Raw genomic sequence first — 27,804 nt, 5'->3', positions numbered from 1 at the left:
TTCCCTGGGGGGAATCCAGGGGCTGGTGTCCTGAGGGGCAGATCCTGGGCAGAATGGAGGAACACACAGAGGCAGGCTCAGCACCAGGGCTGGGGGAACAGAGGGCCCTAATTGACAACCCTGCCGACATCCTGGTCATTGCGGCTTATTTCCTGCTGGTCATTGGTGTCGGCTTGTGGGTGAGAAGTTGGGGGATGCTGCTGGGGGCCCGCTTTTGGAGCCTGGGGGAAAAGTCTCGGACAGTCCCGATGTGTGGTAGGGGAAGGATGCCTGGATCTTTTGAGGGAGAAACCCAGGGTGGGGGGCAGGTAAGTCTTTTGCTAGCCCCAGGGTGGCCCAGCCCACACGCATGCATGCCTTGTCTGTCCACCTTTGGATTGGACTAGTTGAGGGGTTGATGGATCTTCATCGGGACAGCATTCTAAATGAGATCTCTTCTACATAATGGCTGGCTGACCAGAAACCCAAATCCAGGGGCCCCAGGAAAGTGCGGCCGAATGCAGCCACACTCAGGCTTGGGGAACCAGACCCTAGGTTAGGGTCTGGGTAGATCTGGGTGCCTGGGAGGAGGCTGGGGGTGCAGGTATGAACCGTCAGGGGAGCCATGCGCTGGTTAATCTTCAGCCTGAAACAAGGCTGAGGAATGTGTTGAGGAGGCTAATGAGGTCCAAAGATGTGCCCCAAACCCAGGCCTCTCCCCACTCCCGTCCCCCAGTCCATGTGCAGAACCAACAGAGGCACCGTTGGCGGCTACTTCCTGGCGGGACGAAGCATGGCGTGGTGGCCGGTGAGAGAGACTGGGCTATGGAGTGGGCGGAGGCCTAGGGAAGCAGCCTGGCTCACCCCAACCTCTGGCCACCCAGGTCGGGGCCTCTCTCTTCGCCAGCAACATCGGCAGTGGCCACTTCGTGGGCCTGGCAGGGACGGGCGCAGCAAGCGGCCTGGCTGTGGCTGGATTTGAGTGGAATGTGAGCGCCCCATTTTGCCAATAACCCCCACCTCCCCGTGGGAACCCCTGGAAGGGTCACACCTGGAGAGAGACTCCAGGCGGGAGAGGTGGGGATGTGAGACCAGAGGTGGGACTTCCCAGCTGTGAGGTAGGGTTGGCCTTCGAGGGAGGCTCACGCAGCCAGCTTGGAGGCAGAGGCATGTGGGAGATACCACGTTCAGGGCAGGGGTGAGCCTGGACCAGCCACACCCTCTGTGGCCTTGATTTTACTCCTCTCTGAAGTGGGATGAACAGTCTCAAGGATAGTGGAGTGCTTCTTCTGATGCCCTCTGAATCTGTGGCCTGTGAGGATCACTAGGCTAAATGAAAGCCCCTTGCAGAAGTGGGCAGGAGACGAAACTCTGGGACTGAGGCTCGCCTCGGAGGGTTGGGAAAATCAGGGCTTTGAGCTCAGGGCCTCCTGGAGGAGGAGGCCTCTGAGCTGAGCCTTGAGGGACAGAAGGTTTGGGTGGGTGGAGAGGAGAGGGAAGGCAGAGGTTGGGGGTCAGCCTGAGGGTTCTGTGCTTGGATTCAGGTGTGTGTGTTGGGGGGAGGACGAGGAGGATAGGGATCATCTTGGAGGGATGGCCAGGGGTCATGGCCTGGCAGGGCAAGAAGGGCTCTAGCTAAGGGCCCAGCAAAGTATCAAGACCTTGTCCCTGGGCCTCCCTGGTGGCGCAGTGGTTGAGAGTCCGCCTGCCGATGCAGGGGATGCGGGTTCGTGCCCCGGTCTGGGAGGATCCCATGTGCCGCGGAGCGGCTGGGCCCGTGGGCCATGGCCGCTGGGCCTGCGCGTCCGGAGCCTGTGCTCCGCAACGGGAGAGGCCACAACAGTGAGAGGCCCGCATACCGCAAAAAAAAAAAAAAAAAAAAAAAAAAGACCTTGTCCCTAATGACCAGGGCCCAGGGACATCTGCATCTGTGTCCTCTGGGCCCCTCCTGCAACCTTGCCTTGGAGTAGCACTTTTCACCAAGAGAAGAAGGTTCCTCAGACCCATCAGGGGCGAGGACGCACTCATGGCAGGATCTCCCACAGGGAGTGACCCTCAGCTGTCGCGCTGTGCCCGCAGGCGCTGTTCGTGGTGCTGCTACTTGGCTGGCTCTTCGTGCCCGTGTACCTGACCGCGGGCGTCATTACAATGCCGCAGTACCTGCGCAAGCGCTTTGGCGGCCGTCGAATCCGCCTCTACTTGTCCGTGCTCTCGCTTTTTCTGTACATCTTCACCAAGATTTCGGTGCGCACGCACGGGGAGCTGGTCGGGACCCTGGTAGGGTGGGATCACCCAGTGGAGGTCTCTGGAAAGCCCTGGATGGGGCGGGACCAAGGAGCAATGGCTGTAAGAACCGTGATGGAGGCAGGGCCTGGAAGGAATAGGCTTCTGGGGCGACAACCATAGTGAGAGGTATCTGGGAAGACCAGGGCATCAAAAAATGAGGGAACCTTTGAGGCGTGGCCATGTAGGGTCATGATCTGGGCAGGAAGTGGACCTGGGTCCCCACCCTGGCCCCTGGGTCCTGACCTGCATGCTTGCTCCTCCCACCAAGGTGGACATGTTCTCCGGGGCGGTATTCATTCAACAGGCTCTGGGCTGGAACATCTATGCCTCCGTCATCGCGCTTCTGGGCATCACCATGATCTACACTGTGACAGGTGGCAGGTGGCGGGGGCTTAGGGAAGGGAGCATGGATCTGTGGGCGGGGCCTAGGGGAGTCACCAAAGGAAAGTGGGCTGGAGAAGTTCTTAAGTGTGATGTGATCCAAGCAGGAGAAGGACCTAAATCTTTGGAAAGCAAACTACTCCCCCCCTCCACATTCCTTGGATTTGGTCTGGAGGTTCAGAGATCTGAGCCCGTCCTGGGCCTAGGCAAAAAGGAAGATTTAACAGCTCTTGAACACCTGGGAAGGGAGAGCCAACTTGGCCAGACTCCAAAGCTCACCAAACCCAGTGCAGGTTGGAGGATTCTGGGGTGGTGCCCGAGGCCTGACGCTGGAGCAGTGTGGGTGGGGCCTGGTACCAAGGCCGGCTTGAGGGGCCCATCCCTTCGAATGGGATGAGAATCGGACCTTAGAGAATCACCTCCTCCTATCACACAGAAGAGAAAACTGGGGCTGAGAAGAGGGCCTGTAGTGGAAGTCCTGCACGTGGGCACCTGGCATTAGTGGAGCCTAAAACTCAGCCCCACTGTGCTCACACAGCCCTGCCTCCTGAAGCCGGAGTGCATGAGCCCAGGGAATGGGCCATCCTTTTGAAATTTGCCCTCCAGGAAAGGGGAGCCCTTTTCCAATTCGCACAAAGACACTGTATGTACTAGTGGCAGCCTGTCTGGGCTGTCTCCACTGACCCAGGCCATTGCAGGAGGGCTGGCAGCGCTGATGTACACGGATACGGTGCAGACCTTCGTCATTCTCGCGGGTGCCTTCGTCCTCATGGGTTACGGTACGGGCTCAGCTGATGGGGGAGGGGCGCAGAGGTCACAGTTCGCAGATCTCTCCACCTGGGAGCAGGGACATCGCGCGTCTGCGGCATGTGGGTCCTAGGGAGGGCCTTGTCGCGGGCACCATGTCCCCTAACTGCTTTGCCCTCACAGCCTTCCATGAGGTGGGCGGGTATTCGGGGCTTTTCGACAAATACCTGGGGGCAATGACGGCCCTGACGGTGTCCGAGGATCCGGCGGTGGGCAACATCTCCAGCTCCTGCTATCGACCCCGGCCCGACTCCTACCATCTGCTCCGGGACCCTGTGACGGGGGACCTGCCGTGGCCTGCGCTGCTTCTGGGGCTTACCATTGTCTCAAGCTGGTACTGGTGCAGCGACCAGGTGCGGGGTCAGGGCCTGGGCGGGGAGCGAGGCTAGGGCAGAACTGGAACCGCGGTGGGCGGAGCTGAGATGGGTGGAGCCTGAACCCATCTGGGACGCCAGGTGGAAGGCGTGGTCCGAGGGAGCGGGAAGCCCGCCAGTTAGAGCTAAAACAGATGGAGCCAGATCCGAGTCAGGGTCTGCGCTTGGAGCTGAATTGCCCGCTTCGATGAGCCAGCCGCGGGGTCTGGAGTAGCGCGGCGAGTTGAGGCAAGGCGGGGGGCGGGGCGGGGTACCCGGGACTGGACGCAAGTAGTCGAACGCCTCTCGTCGCAGGTCATAGTGCAGCGCTGCCTGGCTGGGAAAAATCTGACCCACATCAAGGCGGGCTGCATCCTTTGCGGCTACTTGAAGCTGATGCCCATGTTCCTCATGGTCATGCCGGGCATGATCAGCCGCATTCTTTACCCGGGTAACGTCAGCAACCCCGCCCCGACCGAGAGTCCTGTGCTCCATGCAGCCCCTTTCCTGTGCAAGGATACAAGTGCCTGTCTCCCATTTCCATTCCCGTCCTAAGATCTGGGCCACCCAGTCCCACCTCCCACCCGGGGGTCCCATCTCTCCTCCACTGGGATTCCCCATCCCCACTTCTGGGGAAGTTCCAGACCCGGTGCCGCCCTAGCCGCGTCGTGCCCTTCCCCGCAGACGAGGTGGCGTGCGTGGTGCCAGAGGTGTGTAAGCGCGTGTGTGGCACCGAGGTGGGGTGCTCCAACATCGCCTACCCGCGGCTCGTCGTGAAGCTCATGCCCAACGGTGAGGGCGGGCCCCCGGGTTGCCCCGCTGCCCACAGGCGCCAGTGGGAGGAGTCACCCCTCGCCCAGTCCGCACCCTCCCGGGACCCCCTCGTGGGCCCAGACTCACGGCTCCGTCGGCCCGCAGGTCTGCGCGGACTCATGCTGGCGGTCATGCTGGCAGCGCTCATGTCCTCGCTGGCCTCGATCTTTAACAGCAGCAGCACGCTTTTCACCATGGACATCTACACGCGCCTGCGGCCCCGCGCGGGCGACCGCGAGTTGCTGCTAGTAGGACGGTGGGCCTGGGTTTTCCATCTCCTGCCCCACGAATCAGCCCCGGGTGGGGGCAGGGAGCACTCGGAGGGACAGGGGGAGACGGGGCCTGGCCGTCCTGACCTGATGGCCGTCCACCGCAGGCTCTGGGTGGTGTTCATCGTGGCCGTGTCGGTGGCCTGGCTTCCCGTGGTGCAGGCGGCGCAGGGCGGGCAGCTCTTTGATTACATCCAGTCGGTCTCCAGCTACCTGGCGCCGCCGGTGTCGGCCGTCTTCGTGCTGGCGCTCTTCGTGCCCCGCGTCAATGAGAAGGTGAGTGTGTGTGTTCATTGGGAGGTCGGGGCCGGACTTGGAAACCCGAGGCTGATGCGCTCTCTGGCCCCGCAGGGCGCCTTCTGGGGACTGATCGGGGGCCTGCTGATGGGTCTGGCACGCCTGGTTCCCGAGTTCTCCTTTGGCTCGGGCAGCTGCGTGCGCCCCTCGGCGTGCCCCGCGCTCCTCTGCCGCGTGCACTACCTCTACTTCGCCATCGTGCTCTTCGTCTGCTCCGGCCTCCTCACCCTCGTGGTCTCGCTGTGCACACCGCCCATCCCGCGCAAGCACGTAAGTGCGGGCCTCTGGACCCGGCACCAAACGTGGGCCGCTGCGGGCCCTCTCCAACAGCAGTCAGCCAGCCTGCTTCCCAGAACTCCCAGTGGGTAGCACCTGAATTTCTACACCAAGGCTTGGTGAGGGCAGGCTGAGAGTCCAGTCTGAAGCTTCATTTGCAAAGCAAGTACAATGTTTTTATTTAAATCACATTTATTTGAGGTGCTTTGGAGGTGGCTTGAAGAAGACTGTGGGGGAGGTTAAAGCCCCCCAGAGTCTTGGCCTGATTGGTGGCAGAGAGGGACAGAGTACGACCCTGAAAGCCCAAAAAGGGTTTGGTCTTGTGCTGTGGCAAGGCAGGTGCCCCAGGGCAGAGCTGATTTGGGGGAGGACAAAAGAGGTAGGCCCAGAAGGATGGACAGGACCCCACAGGTGGAGAAGAGGAAAGGCAGCAGGAGGGAACCCTGTGAGCAAACACCCACAGGAAGGAACACTGTTAGCAGGGCTGTAAGACTAAAGTACTACAATCTGAGTGTAGACAGGGTGATGAAGCAGAGGGCTGAGCAGGGCCAAGAGCTTTAAACACCCAGCTGAGGAGCTTGGGTTTAGCCTGAGGGCAAAGGGCAGCGATGGAAGGTCATCCTGGAGTGAGCCTGGGCGGGTGTGCAGGCTGGACAGAGGGAGGTAAAGGGAGTGCCGGTGTGGACGGGGGACCTCCAGGTTCAGGGTGGGGGAACGGCACTCCCACTTGGTCCCTGCTCCCACCCTTCCCCAGCTCCACCGCCTGGTTTTCAGTCTCCGGTACAGCAAGGAGGAGCGGGAGGACCTGGATGCTGAGGAGCTAGAAGGTCCAGCCTCAGCCCCTGTACAGAACGGGCGCCCTGAGCACGCGGTGGAGATGGAGGGTAAGGCACTGCCTGGGGAGCTGGGGTGGGGGAGCTGGGGGAGCAGACTAACTGTACGGCCGCAATTTCTCCCAGAGCCCCCGTCCCCAGCACCAGGCCTGTTCCGCCAGTGCCTGCTCTGGTTCTGTGGAATGAGCAGGGGTGGGGCAGGCAGTCCCCCACGCCCTACCCAGGAGGAGATGGCTGCCGCAGCCAGGAGACTGGAGGACATCAGTGAGGACCCAAGCTGGGCCCGCGTGGTCAACCTCAATGCCCTGCTCATGATGGCCGTGGCCACGTTCCTCTGGGGCTTTTACGCCTGAGGTCAACTGTGTCAGGCGCCATGAGCCACAGCCTTGCAGCGAGTGGGGGTGGGGAGCCTGCAGTGGTAAGAAGGGCCTGGGGCAGGAGAGTGCGGGGGAAGGCCCTGGTACCCCTTCTCTCCACTTTGTCTCTGCCTGGGGCCCAGTCCATCTGATTGGTAGTCACTTCCTTGGCCAACTGGTCACATCGCTGCCCCTAAGCAAAAATAAAGCTGCCTTTTCCAGGTCCTGCTGTGGCTAAAGTGTCCTTGCTCCAGGCTCCTGTCCTGGGACCTGGGCCTCTGGCTGGGCTGCTCACAAGAGCTTCTTTTCTGGACACAGGAGCCATGTGGCCCTCCACTCATCCACCTCTAGCTGGTGATTCTCAGTCCTCCAGCCCGCATCCTGCAGTCCTGGGGAGAGGGCATAGGGATACTGCTGGGGAGGAGACTCTGGGCTGACCCTGGGGAGGGGGAAGGAGCAGCACAGGCTGGGTGTACTGCTCAGGTTCCCCTTGCCTCTGCTGGGTCATCTCTGGCATAAAATGAGCCTAAAACCTCATCTGGTTGCAGCAAGAATTCATTGAGCAGCACATGAAAAAGGACCAGAATGGAGTAGGTGCTAAATGAAAGAGCATCATCAGTAATTTGTGAGCCTTACCCCACCCCCCGCCCACCATTCTCCAATGCCAACTGGGATTCCATAGTCTGTCAACACTGACAGCACCTCAGAGACCATCCTAACCTCCCCATTCTGCAGACAGGGAAACTGAGGTCCAGACTTGAGATCACAGAGAGAAACCCAGGTCTTCCACCCTCTAGGTGAAGGGGTGGGGATGGGGGCAGGCAGGGCCTCTGGGAGAAGGCCTAGGAACCATGAAGCAGAGGATATTACCTTTCAAGAACTTTGGAAATAGCTTGTCCAACACTCGGTGGGTCTCCCTGACGATGACGCAGCTCTCTTTCTCAGGACCTGGAGTGGGTGAAGAACCAGAAGCTCTTGGGTTCCCCAAGCCAAACAGGGTCCTTCCTCTCTCCACCCCGCTTTGAGTCAGGAGCAGCCTAGATTGTGAGGTGCTTACCAGCCCGTACTCGATTCCTCAGTCCCTCCAGCTCTCCTGGGAGGGGTCCATCTCCCTGCAGGGCTCCAAGCACCAGTCCGTGAGTGGCAGCCCTTAGAATGGTCTCAGGGCCTACCATCTGGCTCAGGACAACCTGTACCTGGTCTGGAGAGACCCAGGGACAGACTGGTACCAGGGAAGGGCCACCTCCCCAAACACTCTCAGGCCTACCAGCCTGTTTCATCCCTGTCTGGCCCAAAGGTCTTGGCCTGGCATGAAAGGTCATCTCTCACCCTTTCCTTTCCAACTTCATCTCATGTTGCTCCCCAGTGCTGCGGCCAAGTAATTTCCAAAATACAACTTCAGAGCAGCTCCCTGAGGTGGGTTTATTTTGCACGTCTTTAATGGCTAGTGAGAATAAGCAGCTTTTAACACAGGACCAGCAGACCAGTAAACGTTAGTACATGTTTCCTCAAGAGGTGACCCTGGATAGGAGAGGAAAGTGGTTCCTCAGGGATAAACAAAGGTCTTACTCTTATCTGAGTGTGCTGCAATGTACAAAGTGCTTTTACATAGTCACCTTATTTGATCCTCATAAAAACCCTGCAGCTAATAAGGCAGGTATTGTTAGCGCCATTTTACAGAGTGGTAAAGGGAACTTCACTGGGGCGTGTAGCTATAATCTGAATGCATCCAATCTTAGTCTAGAGCTCCCTTCAGGACACTAGGCAGACTCCAAACTGTCCAGCGCGTGTCCAGGGCTTGGGGCCCTGGGGCTGGAGGAATGAGAGGCTGAGCCCAGGAGGGTGTCTGAAGCTGGGGGAACGCGGCACACTTACTTTGTGACGGGTCCCAGCGAAGGAGGTAGGGTTCTTGGTGCCCCTCAACCAGCTTTTGCAGCTCAAAGACACTGAAGGAGAGAAGAGCGTGCAGTGGGAGAGGAGAAGACAAAGGCAGCAGTGACCACCCAGTCAACTGCAGAGCCACCTAACTGTTAACCCTAACTGTCCTGCACCTCCTTGCCATCCATCCCTCAGCCGTTACCCCTCCCCCGCATCAACCCTTCCTTTCTTCCTGCATCCAACAAATATAAGATCCCTTATATCTACTTCATGTTATACACCTGCTGCCCTCAAGCACCCACACTGACCCCCAAGTCTGTTCGGTGGAAATAGAGAACCAGAGAGGTGGGGCTTGGTTGGTTGGGGGAGGCCAGTGTATGATCAGAACAGGGAGCCCGTGTGGGGAGGGGGTGACCGTGGTGATGGGTGGGAGACGCTGGGCCACTCACCTGGAAGTCACACGGTGTAGGGGGACCCCCAGGGATAGAGACAGAGATGGCCAGAAACCTGTGGGAAGCTGGAGTCAGGAGGCCCAGGCAGGGGGAGACTAGGAGACATAGGAAACTTGAAACCGAGGGGCTGGCTTACCTGTCCACAGCGGCTCCATCTGATTGGCTGAAGCAGGGCCAAGTACCTCTCCCCGCTGAAGGAAGTGCTTCAGGACCAGCCAGAGCCGGCCTTCGTTCAAGGTCTCTATGACAAGGGCCCGGACTGCCCGGTAGTTGGCATAGATGTGGAGGGCAGTGAGGAAGAAGAAGCAGCCAAGGCTTAAGCTGGGGTGACAGAGTGAGGTGGTCAATGGGAGCAGAGGCCCAGCGGGGCGCCTCCTCCCCGCCCTTGGTCCCGGCTTACCTAGGGCAATCTGACACCAGGGGAAGCATCAAGAGGCTGACCAGGAGCCCTGCCAGGCTTACCAGCGTCTCCTGGAAAATGGCAGAGGGGATGGGAGCTGGAGGGCTCCCCTCCAGGCCAGAAAGAATACCCCTGAGTGCCTTTCACCTCACCCCACCCTGCCCCAGACACTCCCTACACTGATAAGGGTGCCTAGGAAATTTTTAACGCTTTTGATGAGTGAGCTGTCATTTAAGATACCAGCTGCTTCTCTGCCCAGGTAGGTGCAATGCCCTTGGAATGCCTGTGGAACATGCCTTCTTTGTTTTGCAAGAGTCAAAGTGTAGCCCTACACTCAGGCAAGTAAATGTCCACAGAGTAAAACTATGTTATTTGGTGGTTTAAAAAAAAAAAAAAGGGAATTCCCTGGCAGTCCAGTGGTTAGGACTCTGCACTTCCACTGCAGGGGGCATGGGTTCGATCCCTGGTCGGGGAACTAAGATCCTGCAAACCATGCAGCATGGCCAAAACAAACAAAAAACCCCGAAAAACAGAAAAACAAAAAAAAGGTCCATCCGCCCAGTAACCAGCAGATACTTTTGCAAAGGGGTCAAGGAACCACCCAGGAAGAAAAGCACAAGATCCAAACTTCCCTTGAGAATCAATATTATCAGACCCTCCTGATGGCCCGAGATGGCCTGACTGAGCTTACCCTAGGGGAGAAGACCCCTGGCCACCGCCCCCCAACTCATCATGAGAGAGGAGGAGTCTGGACTGGTGTCCCTGACTACGCGGTTCCCCGGGAGAGTTGGTTCTGGCACAGAGGGGGCCTGAGACTGCAGCTCTTCTTACCCAGTCGTCCTGGCAAAGGGGTGGGCCGTGGAAATAAAGGCTGTGGGTGTGACAGTAAACTGGGGATCAGGGGCCTTGGGAGCTCAGGGGCAGAGGGACCTCCCCTCCCCAGGTGGGAACAGTCATTTCCAGCAGCCACATCAAGTGGCAGCAAAGCAACATCAGCAGAAAGCAGGGGCCTGGTCTGGGGCTGAGCACGTGTCTCATTGCCCCAGTGATGTTACTGCCTCCATGAATTGAGGAAGCCCTGGGGCCTTGGAAAATGCATCTGGGGGTGGAAGGGGCTGGGGGTTGGAAAGAGGGCAGGTGAGACAGCGGGCACGGGGCTGGTTGTACTTATTTCCCCTCCCTAACAACCTGTGGAAGCGATAATGGGGAAGAACTCATCCAACCATTTCCGGGGAGAAGGGATGTGCCCAAAGGGACCCAGGGAGACTCAACCATTCGGTGCCTTTTTTCCCCTCATCTGTAGAGTGGCAACAAAGAACGCCCCTGCATGAGACCACTGTAAGGATTTAATGAGTTCATACACATGAAATAGTTGGCACATGGTCAACGTTTAAAAAACATTAGCTTGTGTTAATATTATTGAAAGGAGTTAGTCAATTTTTTAATGAAATTCTATTTAATAAAACAATATAAGAGAAGGCCAGAAAGTAGGACTGCAGAGAACAGAGGTTTCTAAATTGCTTCAGTGTCAAAGAAAACCATCACACTTGTGACCACCCTGGGCCTCACTTTCCCCATCTGTAAAAGAGAGATAATAACAGTATCCACCTTAGAGGGCTGCTGTGAGAGGTAAACAATGCAGTGCACATAGGCACTTAGCACCGGGGTACGGAGGGTGGCGATACCTGAAGGGTTCAGCCTAAGGGTGCCTCCACCTCCACGTCAGGCTCCTTTGGTCAGGTGAGGGCTGGGCCGGAAGGGCTTTGCTAAACTGCCCAGCGGAGGCCTCTGCAGTGACTCTGGCCTCCTCACATGCTAAGCACTTTCTGACTTGCCAGGCACTTTAACATGTGGGGCTTCATGGGGGAACATGCACCTCCCAGGGTGGGTCTCTGCCTAGAGAGGGCGAGGTCCAGGGCAAGGGCTCCCTCTTGGCCTCACGGGCAGCAGGCAGGGGCTGAGATGACCAGCTTGGACTTGTTGCCGCCAGAGCCTGAGCCCGAGCCCTCACACTGACTACCTATCCTAAGAGTCAGAGCAGGGAGAAGCTACATTTCCTCCCACCTGTCTCCCACCCTGCCCCGCAGGAGCACTCAGGTGCTTCTCTTCATATGCCCAAATCGTGGCTTGGTCTCATGTCTGCCCCCCGCCCCGTACATCCGCGCTCCCCCCACCATCCCTCCAATTCTGGCTGCTCACCTGGCTGCCGTCCTTGGCTGACACATCGGCCATGTTGTTTCTCCGGGCCTGATGCATGGTCAGTGCGGCCCGAGTGGCCCCACCAGCCACGCCCACAATGCACTGGGTGGGTAAAGGGAAGAGTGAAAGTCAGAGTGGCCATAACCTGCTGCAACACAGGAGTTTCTGTGGGTGAGCAAAATAAATGGCTCAAACCAGTTTAAGAAAACTAGGCCTTAGGCCACCCTGAAGCAAAACCCTGAATGCCGTCCTTGGTCTCCTGTTCTCACCCCGCATTTCCACTAGGCCCACCTCCCCTGTCTTGCTCCAGGAGAAAACTGAAGGTCTGCCTGTCACACCACCCTGTGGACCCAGCCCCAAGGAAACTCACTTTCTCCCCGCAAGGTGGAGGCCCACAGACCATTCTTAGCCCAGAACCTCCCCAGCCTCCAACTTCTGCTTTGGCTGCACCCTCCCCCTTGCAGAGCCAAGTCTGGTTTCCAACTTGGTGCTTACATTCTGCCTGCCTGGAACTAACTCCACTCTCTTCCTGCCCCAGTCAAGGCCTAGCCAAGCCTTCCAGGACAGTTCAAAACCCACACCAGTGGCCCTGACCTCCTAGGGCTCTCCCTCTGAGATGGGAGAGCTCATCGATTAGGGTCACTGACTTCGTTCATGTTTATCAAATCTCTTTTAGATGTCAGATACAGATTTAGGTGCTGTGAGGGACTTCAGTACAACCCCTGCCCTCATGAAGCTTATAAATCATCAGATAGTAAACAAATAAACTAGTTGTTACATAGGCAGTGTTTGTTTGAAGGTAAGAGGAATGTGGATCAAAATGAGGCTGGAGTTATGGGCGGGGACCTGATCACATAGAACTTACCAAGCCTTGTAAGGTCTTTATACCAAAAGCAATGGGCACAGGGAAGGGACCTGATTTGATTTCCACTCTATTAAGGACTATGGGGTTGCTCTGAGAAGGGCTGAAGAGGGGTGAGAATAGACACAGGGAGATGACCTAGGAAATAACTGTGCTTTTTCAGCAGCAAGGAATCACCAGGTGACATGGGGATGGAGGCGTGAAAGGACTGGAGAGATTTAAGAGGGCAAATAACAGACATGAATGGAGGTTTAGCTGAGGGTGACAGGTAAAGGGGGAGGAGATGAAGGCATGGATGACAACCAGGCTTCTGGTTGGTGTACCTCAGGGATGGAGGTGCTGGAACTCTGGGGAGGGGCGGGAAGGTGGGGAAGGGGAAGTTCATGGCCCTGTTCGAGTCCCTTATTCGACAGATGAAGAGACTGAGGCCCCCAAGGCGGAGCTTAGTGCAGAATTTAGGCAGAGGTCACAATCCTTGGTTTCTCTGTGGTCTCCTGCCCTGGAGGGGGAGGGGGTGCTCATGGCCTTTAGTGCCTGGGCCAGGGAAGCTCAGAGGCCTCCACCACAAAGAACTGTTCCTAAAATCCTAAATATCAGTAGTGCCCAGCAGAGAAACATAAGTGATTTTGAACAGGTAGATGGGCCTTTAAGATGGGCCTTACATATCTTCTTAAGACTCTTTACTCTGTGCCAGGTACTTAACCCTGTGGGGAAGACAGGCTGAGCTCTTTACCGAACCTTGCTAGGCCTCAGTTTCCTCATCTGGATGAGGCCAACTTGAAGGAATCATGAGGTCAGCAGCCTGGCAGAGAAGAACTTGGATTCACCCCAATTGCCCCTTCAGCCTTGCTGTCCGGTCTGTGCTCTGTCTTGCCACTGGACCTTGACCTGCACTGTTCTTTCTGCTCAGAATGCCCACGCTGTACCTCACACTCAAACTTCAGGACCCAGCCCCAGGGAAGAGCTTCCTGCATCCCTGGACCAGGCCAGATTCCCTGCTGAACCCTCCTGCAGCCCCCTACACTTCTCATCTGGAATACCTATAGCTATCACTCGATAAATATTTAACTATGTGTGGCTTTCTTTCAAAGATGGGAGGGCCTGTATTCTGTGCCGAACATGCAGTAGGCACCCTAAATATTTTACTGAAAGAATGAAAGGTAGCCAGGGAGCTGGTCCCAAGATGTTGACACTGGACCACCCTTACTCTCTTTCAGCTCAGAGCTCCCTCACCAGTCCCGTGGCTCGAGACACTGCCTTAGACTGACCCTCTGAGGCTCTGGAGGCTGTCTGGCTGGAGGAGGATCAGAATACATGGCTGAGTCCCAGAAGAAACAGCTGAACTTCTTCACTCTTCTAGAAATGCCTTGAACACTGGGCCCAGGCTGGGATCCCCTGTGGGCCCCAAGTGAGCCCGCACACAGCACCACCAGGGCAGGTATCTTGGGTACAGGGGTGCCCCAGAGGTGGGTACCTTGGCCAGGTTGCTGATGCAGATGGTCATGGTGAAACAGATGGGGAATATGGGAGCCATAATCTCGAGGAACATGGCTACATCATTGAGGATGTCGGCAAAAAGCCTGGGGGAAGGGATAAGAGGTCAGAGGTCAGAGACCTTCATACTAGAAGACTCCCCTCCCCTCAGTTCCAGCCCCTTCTCACCTCCACTGCTTGGCATTACAGTCCATTTTGCTCCTGTGGGGGAGGAGAGGTTGGTTTGCAATTTGGATTTAAGGAGAAAACACAGCCTGTGGGCAGTGCAGGCCATTCCTATGCCTTGGTAAGGTCCGAAGGGCTCAGGAAAACCCACACCCCAGCCAGACATCTGTCCCCACACCCTGTCACTGCTGCCTAAAATGCCATTAGCTGGGAGGACCTTCAGTGGTCACTCATATTTCCCCCTTACTAACCCATGAGGCACCAAAGGAAAAAACTGATTGCCTTGTGGCTGCTCCCCACCCTTGGGTCCTCCTGGGAGAGAGGCCATCCCTGGGTTCCTCTGCCAACTCCCCTCCTCTTCCTTCTGCTTCATAGAAGGTACCCAGCAAGAAGTCCACATATTCTAAAAACAATACATTTAGTGTAAACACTACCCTGCATGTTACAGACAACTAGCCCAGAGAGGGATATGACTTCCCTCGGATCAAATGGGAGTGGGGGGAAAAGGCCAAAAGAGCCAGGCTCTGACATCCAGCCTAGGATATCTCTATTACACGATGCCACAGATGGTTCCCTCCTCTGCAGGCCGAGTGACACCCTGGCCCTTGCACAAACCCCCAGGGACTACTTCTCCAAGATCCCAGTGGCAGGAGATGCTGCAGCCCCCTGCCCAGCTCAGAATTTGCAGCATTAGCCCTGACCCTTAATTTGAAATCTCCTAGAGGGAAAGGGAGCATTCTTGGACGGGGCATGGGACGCACATGGGGAACTCCTGATGGAACGAATATATGGCAAAGGCAGGACTAGAACACGTGGGCCTGGTCTTGGGCTCTGCCTGATGCCACAGAAAGACCACAGGCTTTAGGTTCAAATCCCATCTCACCAGTTACAAGCTGTGTGACTTGGTCTGCTTCACATCTGGAAAAGGTACACATTCAATCCTACTCTACACAGTTATTACAAGGATTGGAGAGGATACACAGAGAGCTGGTGAGGCCCAGTTAGGGTTAGTAATTGCAGCTGGTGTTTACTGAACACTTATTATGTGCTAAGCACTTTACATAGCTCACTGCACCTCACAACCACGACTGATGGCAGATACTAACTCACTCCTGAGGTCACCCAGTATTGACTCAAGGAGGAAGCAGGCAGCACGACACCCTCAGTCCCTTCTAGATAAATGGTGATGTGGATCCCAGGTCGGACAGGGATCCTGATGACCTACCCAAGCCCACTCCCCACTCAGCTTAGCAGAGTCCAACCAAGTATCTAAGCTGCCACAGAAGCCTCTGGAGTAAAGGTATTCCTTCTGGGCTAAGCACTGTCCCATCCAAGCTTCTCTTTTAACAAGCCAGCAGAGGATGCTCAGAGCCTGTGGCTCCCTGTGTTTTTCCATGATGGGCAGCAGAGGGGCAAATCGGTGCTTTTAAAGGCAGATCTCATCCTGGCAATGGCTCTGTGGCTTCACTGCTTGGTGACCCTGGGCAAGTCACCTGTACTGGGTACTCACTAAAGACTCCTTAGCTCTGATATACCTGCTAAATCTCCCCACCCCTGGAGACTGGTAGGAAAGAGGGGGAGCTGAAAATACAGCCAGGGCTGAGAAAGACATGACTCCTGTCTAGGGAGAGTGGCTAGAAGTCTGCAGATCGGGAAGAAAAACTCACCCCATCCACCAGGCAAAGATGATGCGGCCCAGCATGCCAGTTGAATCTGGGGGAGAGAGGCATCGGTAAGGAACAAGCAAGAGCCTTGGGGGCTGTAGGGCCTGGCAGAGCCTGGCACTGAGATGGCTTTCCACCTTGGATTGCTGCCCTTGGGAGCTCAGTCTGGTATGATAAGTTCTAGACAGACGTAGCTGCATTATGGGGTCAGAAGTGCCTAAACTTAGCAGTCCCTCAGCATGTACCCCCAGAGAACTAGGTACCCATGCACACCAAGAGACACGGACCAGAAATATTCTTTGCAGCATTGTTTATAACAGCAAAAAACTGGGAATGATGCAAATGCTCATCAACAGGAGAATGCATAAACAAATTCTAGTACATTTACTCAGGGGCATACTAGACAGCAGTGAAAATCTAATGGACCACAATTACCCACATCAGCATGGATGAATCCTAGTATTATCATCCTGCATGAAAAAGTAAGTCATGATGACTACATACAGCACAGTATACTCTTCATAAAGCTCGAAAACGACTGAGACTAAACAATATAGGGTTTGGGTATATATATCTATATGGTAAAACTATTTTTTTAAAAAGCAGGAAATTCTGTGTGGAAAGTTCAGAGGTTATTGTTGATATTCTAGCTCTTAGGTTGCGCAGTGGGTTCACAGGTGGTCATCAGAGTATAAATAAATAAAAAGGATTTGAACTGCAGGTTGGTGACAAGCGAGCTGGGAGTGTGGGGCAGAGGGAGAGGCCTCCTCAGACTAGGGAGAGTCAGAGAGGTCTCTGGAACCCACTAGACCTTCACTTGCACGACAAGTGCTTCTTGGCTACCCACTGCCGTGAGGCCTGGGGGTACCACAGTGAGCCAGAGTCATGGTTCCAGGCTCAAAAGCCAGTGTAAAAGCAGACAGCAGCCACTACGAAAAACACAGATTTAGACCAAGGGTCAGTTAACGGTGGTCTGTGGGCTTCTACGCAGTTTTTGTAAATAGTTTTACTGGAACACAGCTGTGCCATTTGTCTCCAGACTGTCTATGGCTTTTTTCATAACACAATGGCAAAATCAAGTTGCTGCAAGTGAAACTGTACAGCCTGCAAAGTGTAAAATCTTTACAGTCTGGTCCTTTACAGAAAGTTTGCCAACCACTGATTTAGACCCTACCTTACGCTGAGAGTAGTACTCATTAAGCCCAGCAGGGGGATCACAAAGAAGGACTGTTCTAGAATCAAACTGAGAAGGCCTCACACTGTGGGCACTGGGAAGGACAGGCAGAGCGGGCAGAGGACCCTTAGCTTGTTTGAGCTTGAGGGAAGGGACCCTTAAGTGGGGGACTGCAAGAAGGAGAACTAGGTTGTGGGCAGGAGGGATGAGAATGTCCCACGACATATAAAGGTGGTGACATGGGCCAGCCTTCCTCATTCTCCTCTTGCCAAGGCGGCCATCCTTGGGCATTGACCCCTTCGAGCTAGACATCTTTACCCAGCCTTGGACTTGAAGGAGACCGCTAAGCACTCTGGCAGAAACCTGAAATACCCATGTCTTTCAATCGTCACAACAATCCTACGAGCTTAAGGGCTCATCCCCTTTCGAAGATGAAGCAACTGAAGCTCGAAGATTGATAAACGAAAATGGGGCATTTTACAAGAAAATCTGGATTTACAGCTTTCCGAGAATCTGAAGACACGGCAGCACCAGGCCTGCTTCCCCTTACTGCTCCAGTTGGCTGGGGCTGAGCAGCAGCTGCCTCATTCAGAGGCGTGTGTATAACACATTTCCCATCCGGCCTGCTCAGCTTCTCTATTTCTGTCCCCTCTGTCCCTGGAAGTTATACTCCCCAGGGTGACTTTAGAAGCCTCCTCCCGCTGTCATTCACCCACACTCTTCCTTTCAAGTACTTTTAATTCTACACAAAATTTTCATTGTTCAAGATTTTTGTATTAGATCATTTTAGTGACTCTGAACATGGCAAGGTTACTTTTACTGGTTGAGAGCTCACAGAGCCAGACTATTTTTCTACCCTCCGACTGCAAAGTCTTTGCCAATCAGGTATGTATGTCCTTCACACAAGAAAGGGGCCTACTCTAGTTTTCATCGGAGACAGTCTGCAGGGCCCTTGTCAGAATCTGGAGGTTGGCAGTAGGATGCAGTGACATACATCCTCCCTATTAGCTGAAAGTCAACACTGTCCACTAGCCCAGGAAACTTAATTCCCACCTGCTCCTCTCTGCCTCACTTACAACTGGCCATGCTGTAAGATCTAAAAATTTTGAATTCTAGTAAGGGATCAACTGTCCATAAATTGTACTCGGCTCCACTCTGAAATCCTAACTGGCCAAGGAGTGGGTGGTTAAGGGTGGGATACAGGAGTCAGTGGGCCTGGGTCCAAATCCTGGCCCTGTGTGACCTTAGGCAAGTTACTAAACCTCTCTGTGCCTCAGCTTCCCTCTCTGAAAAAGGTACTTATAAAGGCATCTACCTAATATGGCTGCTGCAGAGATTAAGTTACATATTACATGTCAAAATGTCTGGCATACACTCAGCTGGCAAAATATTGGCTGCTAGTATTATTCCTATTGCTAGTTATGACCATTAACAACATGTTCTATTAAGAGATCTGTAACTAAAAGTGACCACATCAAAAAATTCCAAGGGAGTGTCTTATATAAATCTCTGCATACAAATTTCCCATGTTTGATGGAAACAAGTTTTTAATATCCTTTTAATTAAGGGGGTTTCCTTTAATATCAACAACAGGCTTTAAAGTAAGAGGATATTTTTCCACACCTTAAAATGGTCTTATTTTTTTAATAACTCACCTGAGCTGAAGACATACATAAGCAACATGTTGGTGATAAGACTAGGGTGCTTAGAAATGACATGGAACTACTGACCCAAGCTCCCACTGCATTCCAAACAATTAACCAATAGGAGAGGAATGGAAAAGATCCAAATTAAGCACAGTGTGGTGGTATGAAAATGTACTCTGGAACTAAACCTCCTGGGTTCACATCCGTGACCCTGGGCAAGTTACCGTGCTGTGCCTCAGTTTTCCCATCTATAAAATGGAGATAATGACAATACCCATCTCAGAACTATTGTGAAGACTGAGTCAGGACATTTAAAGACCGGTACACAGTAAGTACTGTTCAAGGAACTATTATTATTAAAAGAAGAGACAACTAGGACAAGAGGCACAGATCACCACCACTTCTCCACTGATATGCAGTCTCAGAGAAAGAGCTTCTTTCCAGCAGTGACTCACATGTGGACAGTATGCTCATCTTAATGGTAAGGGTATAAGCAGGAGCCTCCAGATTCTCCAAAAGGTCCACGGAGGCTCACCAGAGCTGTGGCCAGGCTGATGCTAGGTGCAGAATGAGCCTTACCTTGGGTCTGATTTAAACCGCCACTGGGAACAACAGTGAAAGACAAAGGATGGTGGAGAGAGCCATTGGCCCTCCTGATGTGGGCAGTTTCCCTTTTCTTCTCTACTTCACCGTCTAGGTAGCACGGTACCAAACTGTATCTTTTTCCCCCCGCCCCCTTTAGCGGTTTTTCAAAAAGCGGTACACATTCAACAGATAGTTACTACAGTTATTATCCATGGCATCATCTAGTATCCCAGAGAATATAAAATGCCTTTCACCCTTCCCCAAACCTCCTCTCTGCCACTCAGGACCTATTACAAAACTGTTTCTGTCTAGAATTAACTAATTTCCCACACCCAGGGCAGTTGGCAGTTTTATTCAATAACCAAACTCTTAGGCAGTCCTCCACAGATTAGGAGTAAAGGGGAGGGGACGGTTTACTTAGGGATCTGGGCTCCAGATGATTAAGGGACACTGCACAGTACATATGGGGAACGGAGTGCAGCTACCAAGGCTAGTGGGCGGGATGAGGGTGTTCCCGCCATGGGTTACTAGTCAGTCGTCAATAAAGCCAATACAAATCTTTAAAATTTACTCAGTTGAATTTTGTTTTTTAACGAGGTACAAGGCACTCTTCTAGGAAGTGGGGAGGCTTGGCTCCCGGATCTAATCAGACAGGAATGCAGAAATAAACATACTCATCAGAGCCCAGAGCTAGATACCAAAACACTGGGAGAAGGGGAAAGGAGGGGCTGGGCTTCCCAGCCGAAGGAAAAAGTGGACAGAGAAATGGCAGAGCTGAGAGGAGCGATCGGTGAGACTCCAGGGGTCCAGCTCACCTTTCACGAGCCAGGTGGCCGTGGCAGCTGAAACAGACGCTTTTGCGTTCCCTACCCCTATGCCCAGCAAGACTGCGTGGGTGGCCAGGGAACCCGAGAGGCTGGAAGCAAAGGCCTGGAGAAGAAAAGAAGTGGGGTGAGGAGTGGGCGCAGGAGCATGGAGGTCTAAGACCTGTTATCAGCTCTCCTGGGTGTGTGGCCTGGGACGTGTCACAGCTCGGCTCTGGCCTCAGTGTCCAGTCTGTAAGCGGGGAGGGAGAGGTGGCGCGCTGTCTCCCCTACCCCGGGTACATGTCGCTCCCTTCCCCAGTCGGCCGGGCTGACCTGCACGGAATCCCACAGCTGGTAGGGCAGATAGTCCGGGCTGACGCTATCGGGGAAGCCCTGAGGTAGGAAGACAGCCAGGAGCCGGGAAAGAGGTGGACTGGCCGTCCCGGGAGCCACCTTTTCGCCCCCATCTCGTCCTCCGGGTTTCGCTGTGAAGGCCCCGGAGAACCCCCACCAGCGCCGCCCCCAGGCCTCCCACTGCAGGCTCCCGTCGGCGGCGGCGCGGCAGCCCCGGGCCGTCCCGGAGCCGAACTGCTCGGAGCACAGTGGGGCCTCACTCCTGGCGACATATGCCATCCTGGATTCCTCTCTTTAGTTCCGCGGGAAGAGAAACGTGGCCGGAAGACGCGTCCTGCTCGGCTACGGCGGCTGCAGAGGGGCATTATTCCTTCGAGAAAGGGCCTCCTGCCTCCGCGTACTCTTCCATCCAGCCCAGGAACCAGATGGTTCCTTTCCGACCTCCCGGCCCCGCCTCGACCCCTCGGGGCTGGTCCCGGTCCTGGTTCTTTGTAGCATCTTGTGTGGGGCCGCGAGAGCCCTTTGGCCCGCCAAGCCCTGAAGGTACCTGCTTTGCTGTGACCCACGACTTTACAGTTATGGGGAGAAGGGAAGAGGGCGTCCCTAGGGAATCGTGTTGAGACCCGGTGCGGCCACAGAATTTTTCGCTGTGTGGCTTTGGGCAACTCAGTGTCCCTCTCTGGTCCTCAGGTGGCTTCTTTGCTGTGAGGCCAGGGCCTGTATTTTACTCCTATTCTATCCCCGGTACCCAACACATAGTAGGTGCGTAAAAGAGATAATATTTATGAATGAATGCATGCATGATGAGAAGTTGGACCAGATGATCCCTGAGGCCCTGTAAAGCTTCCCTTTTTGTTTGTTTGTGGTTTTTTGGGGTTTTGTTTTCCTTCTGGGCGTCTCTGGCCCTCCACTAGAAATTTTCTGCCCTTCAGCTTTTCCTGACCAGAAGAGTATTATTTCTGAAAGGATCCTAAGAACATTTGAGGAACAAGAAAATCAAGGGATTGTAGTGAATAGTGTCAGCAAATAGGAGAAATAGGCAAGAAGTTCTTCTGTGTTTATTGGGGGAGAGGGTCTATGAAATTGGGGGAAAAGTCTAAAGACAGTGTTTCCCTCCAAACTCACCTCTTTTTCTCTTTCCCTCTCTTCTCTCCCTTTCTCCTTCCCATCTAGTGCAATGTACTTGCCTTCAAAATAGAAATTTGCTAAAAGCGTTCTCTTTTCTTCAGAAAATAAAATATCCTGGTTCCTTAGCCCAGCATTCTTGGACCCTCACAGTTTGATTCCCTGCTTGAAACTTCTGATTCTCCCTAACTATCATCTTTCTCTTGGACCTCAGCCTGGAATGCTTTTCCACCTCACCTCACCTTACCTAAAAGCTAGACAGAGTCTCTGAGGCTGAGGTAGACCCAGGGCATTTGATTTTTTGTTTGTTTGGTTGGTTCCTGTGAGAGTGAAAAATTGAAGGGATACAAACATGTGATATTTTAAATGTTAGCTTCTGTGGGTATATTGAACTGAGACTAACCTCCAGGAATGAATTCCACCAGAGGGCCTTAGTTTGGATGCATGTTCTGTCACTTAGTATCTGTGAGACCTTGGGCAAGTTTCTCACCACTCTGTCCTTCAGTTTCCTCACCTGTAAAAGGGGAATAATACTAGTACCTACCATATAGGGTTGGGATGAGGATTAAATGAGTCATATGTGTAAAGCTCTTAAACTATGTTTGGTACATAGTACAGGCTATTTAAGTGTTGACCATTATTTGGAGTTAATGTCAAGTATTCAAATGTGAGGACCGTTGCTCCACAGGGCCCTCATGACCAGCACTACTCTATGACATATTGTCCAAACCAGGATTTTTTTTTTGGCTGCGCGGCACAGCTTGCGGGATCTTAGTTCCCGGACCAGGGCTTGATTGAACCGGGCGCCATGGCAGTGAAAGCACCGAATCCTAACCACTGGACCGCCAGGGAATTCCCCAAATCAGGATTTTTGAGAGTGTCTTTAGAGGAGGCACCGTTAGTAATCACATCGGGCTAACAGACTGGAGCCATCCTGGGCAAACTGAGAAATCCGGTCACACTATTTACCAACCCTCTAGGCTTTACTGACCATCTTTGTCCACATGGACCTCTCCCTGCTCAGAGACCATGGCAACCCTTGTTCACTGTAGAACTCATTTAACGCTTAGCATATGCTTTCTGGAGCCAGTTTGTACTTGCTTTTATTAGGTATCTAAGTCCTGTCTTCCCAAGTGGACTATAAGTGCCTGACAAGGACTCATACACTTCTCTGCAACCCCAGTGTCCAGATCAGTGGCTTGACAAAGAGATGAGGGATGCTTCCTCTTCCCCTACCCCATGAGACTTCTTGACAGCCTGCATTCAGCAGTATAGTAAGCACCAGGCAGAACACTCCAAGCTGCTCATCTCCTTGACTTTATCCTCACTGATCTCTCCACTTCCACAGCTACCCGCTTATGGTCTACTCCCTACACAGCTTAAAACTCCCCGGCTCAAAACCTCTCAGCAGCTTCCTGTTACTTTTATGGAAGAGGATTGCAATATTCTCCTCCAAACCCTTCAATGACTTTCCTTCATATTTGAAAATAAAACATGAACTTCTTGTCATGGCCCATGAAGCTCTGTAGATTGGGCCCTGCTCCATCTTTCAGACTTCACCCCTTACGGTTCATCCTCTCACTCCCCACACTAGAACATAAGCTCCCAGAGAAGGGGAACTTTGTCTTTGGCACTGATGCATTCCCAGGGCCTGGCACAAGGCAGGTGCCAAATACCTATTTGTGGAATGAATGAATTTATTTTCTCAATAACCCTCATAGGTATTATTTCACTCCTCCTTTAAACAAAGAAACTGGGGTTTGCATGTGTGAAGTGACTTCATCAAGGTGACAGAGCTGAAAAGTGGCAAAAACATTCATTCTCCTATTCATTCAACAGATATTTAGTGAGAAGCTGCTACTCTTCTAGGCCCTGAGGCAGGTGTCCAATTTGAGGCTAATGGTTTCAGAACTATACCATCTTGTTTCTTTCTTTTTAATTTTGTATTCTTGTTAAGTATTATAAAAAATAATGGAAGGATACATTCTAGCTGTAAAATAATTCAAACAATAATATAGATGGAGAAGGTCAAATTCTCCCTTGACATTTATCCCTCTTTCCATTTTTCAACAAATACCAGTCAATGCCCAGAAGTAAACATTGTTTACCATGAGAGAGAGAGAGACAGAGACAGAGAGAGAAGTATAATTTTACATTTAATCCCCTCTCCCATACTCGCAGCCTGAGGTAGCCTGCTCTAATTATAGTTCATTTAACGTTGTCTTTGAGATCTTTTCCTATCAGCACATATGTAGCTACCTCATTTATTTTAAAAGGTGCATGTCATGCCATGGTATGAATGTGCCATAGTTTATTCTATAAAGATTCCCCATATTGCTTTTTTCCTTATTACAAATAGGTATGATAAATTCCTTGTACAGGCCTTTCTGTATATTGAATATGAATATTTCTTTAAAATGAGTCCAAAGCAGAATTGTTGGGCTGAAGGGTATGTGTATTTTAATTTGAACAAGTATTGTCAAACTATCCCTCTAAAAAGCTTTACCAATTTACACTCCTACTAACAGTATATAAGAATGCTTGTCATAGTCAAGATATGTATTCCCATTATCTAAAAAATTCTCTTGGGCACCTGTGCATTTTAATGTCCACTCTTGTATTCTGATCGCAGATAACCCCTGATGTGCTTTCTGTCACTATAGATTATTTTTGCTTATTCTAGAATTTCATAGAAGTGGAATTATACTGTATATGGTCTTTCATGCTTGGCTTCTTTTGCTCAGCCTAATGATTTTGAGATTCTTCCATGTTGTCATGAGTACCATTAGTCTGTTTCTTTTTATTGCTGAGTAGTATTCCATTGTATGAATATACCACAGTTTGTATATGCACTCACTGGTTATTAGACATTTGGGTTGTTTCCAGTTTGGGGTTATTATGAATAAAGTTGCTATGAACATTTGCATTTGCATGTAAGTATTTTTGTAGACGTGTATGGACTCCACCTAGGAGTGGAATTGACAGGTCATGTGGTAAGTGTATGCTGAACTTTATGAGAAATTGCCAAATTGTTTTTTCAGACATTGTATTTTACCTTCCCACTGGCAATGTATGAGATTTCTAGTTGTCCTATATCCTTACCAACACTTAATCAGTCTTTTTAACTTGCAGTCGCTGTAGTGGGGATGTCGTGGTATCACATTATAGCTTCCATCTGCATTTTTCTGATGAGTAATAATGTTGAACATCTCTTCATGTGCTAATTGGCTATTTGTATACCTTCTTTGTGAAGTGCCAGTTCCAATCTTTTGGCCATTTAAAAAAACTGGGTTGTCTTATTATTGAACTATTAAGAGTTTGTTTTAAATTCTGTATACATTTTTTAAGGGCTTTAAATGCTTGGCTTTTAAAAATTATTTATTTATTTATTAATTTTTAAATTTATGGCTGTGTTGGGTCTTCGTTTCTGCGCAAGGGCTTTCTCTAGTTGTGGCAAGCGGGGGCCACTCTTCATCGTGGTGCGCGGGCCTCTCACTATCACGGCCTCTCTTGTTGCACACAACAGGCTCCAGACGCGCAGGCTCAGTAGCTGTGGCACACGGGCCTAGTTGCTCCACGGCATGTGGGATCTTCCCAGACCAGGGCTCAAACCCGTGTCCCCTGCATTAGCAGGCAGATTCTCAACCACTGCACCACCGGGGAAGCCCTGTATACATTTTTTTTTTGGTCAGGTTGTATTGCAATTATTTCTCCTAGTGGTAACAAATACTTTCTACCCTAAATAAATGAAAACACATTTACACAAAAATCTGTACACAAATATTTACAGCAGCTCTATTCATACTTGCCAATAACTGCAAACAATCCAGATGTCCTCCAGTGGGTCAATGAATAAACAAATGGTAGTGCATCCATACGATGCACACTTAGCAATGGAAAGGAACAACTCACTTCTACTTGAAACTTGGATGGAGCTTAAGGGCATTATTCTGAATGAAAGAAGCCAGTCTCAAAGGTTAGATGTTGTATGACTCCATCATAGGACATCCTCAAAAACACTGAACTGTAGTGATGGGGAACAGATCAGTGGTTGGCAGGATTTAGGGATGAGAGTGGGGGTGACTACAAAGGGGTAGCACGAAGGAGTTTTGGGGCAACGGAAATGTTCTGTATCCTGATTGTGGTAGTAGTTACATGAATCTACGTATTAAAATCCAAACATCGTACACCAAAAGGACGTTAATTTGCTGTGTATTAATTAAGATAATGCTATAAACAAAAAAGCAGAGCAATAAGCCATGAGTGTATAGGTGCCTGGTTTTTGAATGGAGGAAGATGTGACAGGAGATACACACATCTTGAATGCTGGTTGCTTTGTCGGGGGAGGGAGCAACAATGATCCACTTTTCAGTGTGAATTTTTATAATGTTTCACTTATTTCAGTTATTATATGGTGATTTTGAAATTTGAAAAAATCTATTAAAAATGGAAAACAGGGCTTCCCTGGTGGCGCAGTGGTTGGGAGTCCGCCTGCCGATGCAGGGGACGCGGGTTCGTGCCCCGGTCTGGGAGGATCCCACGTGCCACGGAGCAGCTGGGCCTGTGAGCCATGGCCGCTGAACCTGCGCGTCCGGGGCCTGTGCTCCGCAACGGGAGGGGCCACGGCAGTGAGAGGCCCACGTACCAAAATAAATAAACAAATAAATAAATAAAAATGGAAAACATTAGGAAAATATTTTTTAAAAAGAAAAAAAGTATTTTTGCTTTGTTAAGTACCTGATGATATGTTAGAGAATAAGACACGTGTCTCCATTCCTGTGGAACTCAGCCTAGTAGAGTCCAGTCCCCCCATCTTACAGAAGGCTCATCTGCAAAATATGACTATTATTGGAATTTGCCTAACAAGAGTTTTCATAAGAATAAATACTTATTTATTTATTTATTTTTTGGCCACGCCATGTGGCTTGCAGGATCTGTTTCCTGATCAGGGATTGAACCCAGGTCATGGCAGTGAAAGCCCTGAATCCTAACCACTAGACCACCAGGAAACTCCCAAGAATAAATACCTTAATACCTGCTTGAAACTGTGCCTGGCACAAATGATGACTGTAATGTTAGCTGCTGTTAATATATCACCTATGAATTGGGAGAATAATTGCCACCACTCGTTAGGATGATTTTAAAAGTGCCTTTCTTGTAACAGGGCATCTAACAGTTACTGTTAGTTTCGTTAGCATTTGGAGCCTGGATTCTGGGATGTAGGGGAGAGGGCATGGCTCTATCCCTGGTTTGGTTTTCTGTGTCTCCCCACTTATCTGTTCTCTTGGCTTTGCTATCTTTCTAATTTCAGGGAAGCCTCTCCCTCCTTCCCCTCCCCTGGTTGACCTATCACCCTCCCTCAGGACCTAAATGCAGGGCGTTTCCCTCTTTGGCTGACACTGGACTCCTTGTCTACATCTAGCTTGGCACAGAGGGACATCCAGACCCTGAAAAGTGTGGGTGAGACGTCTATACATAGCACTGTTGGACCTGACAGTGAGCCAACCTGGGGGAAATGTGATCTCAGAGCAGGGCAGGGTTTGAAAGGTGGTGGAGGGGAGGTGACCCTGCAGGGCCCCAGGGATGCTTAAGGGGACTGAGGAGATTGGGGGAAATACCCTGGGAGAAAAAGATACTTAAATACCATCTCTTTCTCTAATCAGGCAGATGGCCCTTCTTCAAACCAACAAGGATCTCATTGCTACAGGAATGAAGGAATTTAACATTCTGCTAAATCAGCAGGTAAGTCTGTGCTCTGTTTCAGAGGACAGGCCTGGAGCGTTGGGAGGTGGGCGAGAACAGAGCAGGGAGAATAATTTGGAGCTGGGAGGGTAATGGTTGAGTTGATGGAAACAACTGGAGACAGGTAATACAAATCAGAGAAAAGAGGATGTCAGAGTTGGTGGTTATTCCTGAATCACATGGCCGAGCGTGGTCTCCCTTGCCAAATCCTGACCTCCCCTATCCCAATCCCACCACCACCCCCAGGTCTTCTCTGATCCTGCTGTCCCTGAAGAAGACATGATGACTGTGGTGAATGACTGGGTGAACTTCTACATCAGCTATTATAGGCAGCAGATGGTGGGGGAGCAGCAAGAGCAGGACGTGGCTGTGCAGGAACTTCGGCAAGAGCTGGATACTCTGTGTGCCTCTTTCCTGGACAAATATAGGAACTTCCTGAAGTCCTTGTGAGCACCCGATCACAGGCTGCCTTCCTCCTAGCCGGGAGACTCGGGCTTGTCTGAGACCCTTAAATGCTGCCTCTGTGTTCTTCAAGGCCTCAGGCTCTGCCTTTATGGTGTTACTGCACCCTGACACCTCAATAAAGACCAGTACTTGTTTTGATGGTT

At 51.9% G+C, this 27,804-nt stretch overlaps 3 protein-coding genes and 1 long non-coding RNA gene across 18 annotated transcripts; 2 read left to right on the top strand and 2 right to left on the bottom strand.

The window, feature by feature from the left end:
* SLC5A2 (solute carrier family 5 member 2) lies at positions 1 to 6,659 on the top strand. The gene is made up of 12 exons (XM_082645181.1): positions 1 to 179; positions 716 to 787; positions 864 to 968; positions 2,059 to 2,223; positions 2,534 to 2,639; positions 3,345 to 3,425; positions 3,577 to 3,806; positions 4,122 to 4,257; positions 4,491 to 4,598; positions 4,725 to 4,875; positions 4,996 to 5,455; positions 6,216 to 6,659. The coding sequence occupies exons 1-12, from the start codon at positions 54 to 56 to the stop codon at positions 6,645 to 6,647; spliced, it is 2,172 nt and encodes a 723-aa protein (XP_082501307.1). The 5' UTR covers positions 1 to 53; the 3' UTR covers positions 6,648 to 6,659.
* LOC309817150 lies at positions 2,143 to 4,155 on the bottom strand. 2 transcript variants are annotated; one of them, XR_014296094.1, is made up of 5 exons: positions 4,082 to 4,155; positions 3,773 to 3,952; positions 3,331 to 3,437; positions 2,509 to 2,630; positions 2,143 to 2,294 (listed from the first exon to the last, which is right to left on the bottom strand). It is a non-coding gene; the product is annotated as an uncharacterized lncRNA (long non-coding RNA). The 2 variants fall into 2 exon arrangements; XR_014296093.1 differs by having other exon boundaries at positions 2,143 to 2,630.
* On the bottom strand, positions 6,659 to 20,623 carry RUSF1 (RUS family member 1). Of its 4 annotated transcripts, none has more exons than XM_082645166.1 (13): positions 20,309 to 20,623; positions 19,985 to 20,099; positions 15,768 to 15,813; positions 14,104 to 14,136; positions 13,916 to 14,021; positions 11,580 to 11,681; positions 9,381 to 9,451; positions 9,117 to 9,301; positions 8,978 to 9,035; positions 8,526 to 8,596; positions 7,708 to 7,851; positions 7,521 to 7,598; positions 6,659 to 7,039 (listed from the first exon to the last, which is right to left on the bottom strand). In XM_082645166.1, the coding sequence occupies exons 1-13, from the start codon at positions 20,606 to 20,608 to the stop codon at positions 6,942 to 6,944; spliced, it is 1,407 nt and encodes a 468-aa protein (XP_082501292.1). In that variant the 5' UTR covers positions 20,609 to 20,623; the 3' UTR covers positions 6,659 to 6,941. The 4 variants fall into 4 exon arrangements, 3 of the variants coding, with proteins under 3 accessions (XP_082501292.1, XP_082501293.1, XP_082501294.1); XR_014296092.1 differs by lacking the exon at positions 6,659 to 7,039 and adding an exon at positions 7,980 to 8,094; XM_082645168.1 differs by lacking the exon at positions 19,985 to 20,099 and having other exon boundaries at positions 6,661 to 7,039; positions 20,309 to 20,433.
* AHSP (alpha hemoglobin stabilizing protein) lies at positions 16,612 to 27,804 on the top strand. 11 transcript variants are annotated; one of them, XM_082645177.1, is made up of 4 exons: positions 20,697 to 20,872; positions 26,818 to 26,914; positions 27,118 to 27,196; positions 27,443 to 27,804. In XM_082645177.1, exons 3-4 carry the CDS (start codon positions 27,122 to 27,124, stop codon positions 27,644 to 27,646), a joined length of 279 nt encoding a protein of 92 aa, XP_082501303.1. In that variant the 5' UTR covers positions 20,697 to 20,872; positions 26,818 to 26,914; positions 27,118 to 27,121; the 3' UTR covers positions 27,647 to 27,804. The 11 variants fall into 11 exon arrangements, with proteins under 11 accessions (XP_082501296.1, XP_082501303.1, XP_082501300.1 ...); XM_082645174.1 differs by having other exon boundaries at positions 26,766 to 26,914; XM_082645175.1 differs by having other exon boundaries at positions 20,697 to 20,955; positions 26,766 to 26,914.

The sequence above is a fragment of the Mesoplodon mirus genome (genome assembly GCF_964341445.2).
Source record: "Mesoplodon mirus genome assembly, chromosome: 15".
Lineage (NCBI taxonomy): Eukaryota > Metazoa > Chordata > Mammalia > Artiodactyla > Ziphiidae > Mesoplodon > Mesoplodon mirus.
This window is presented reverse-complemented; position numbering and strand designations above follow the sequence as displayed.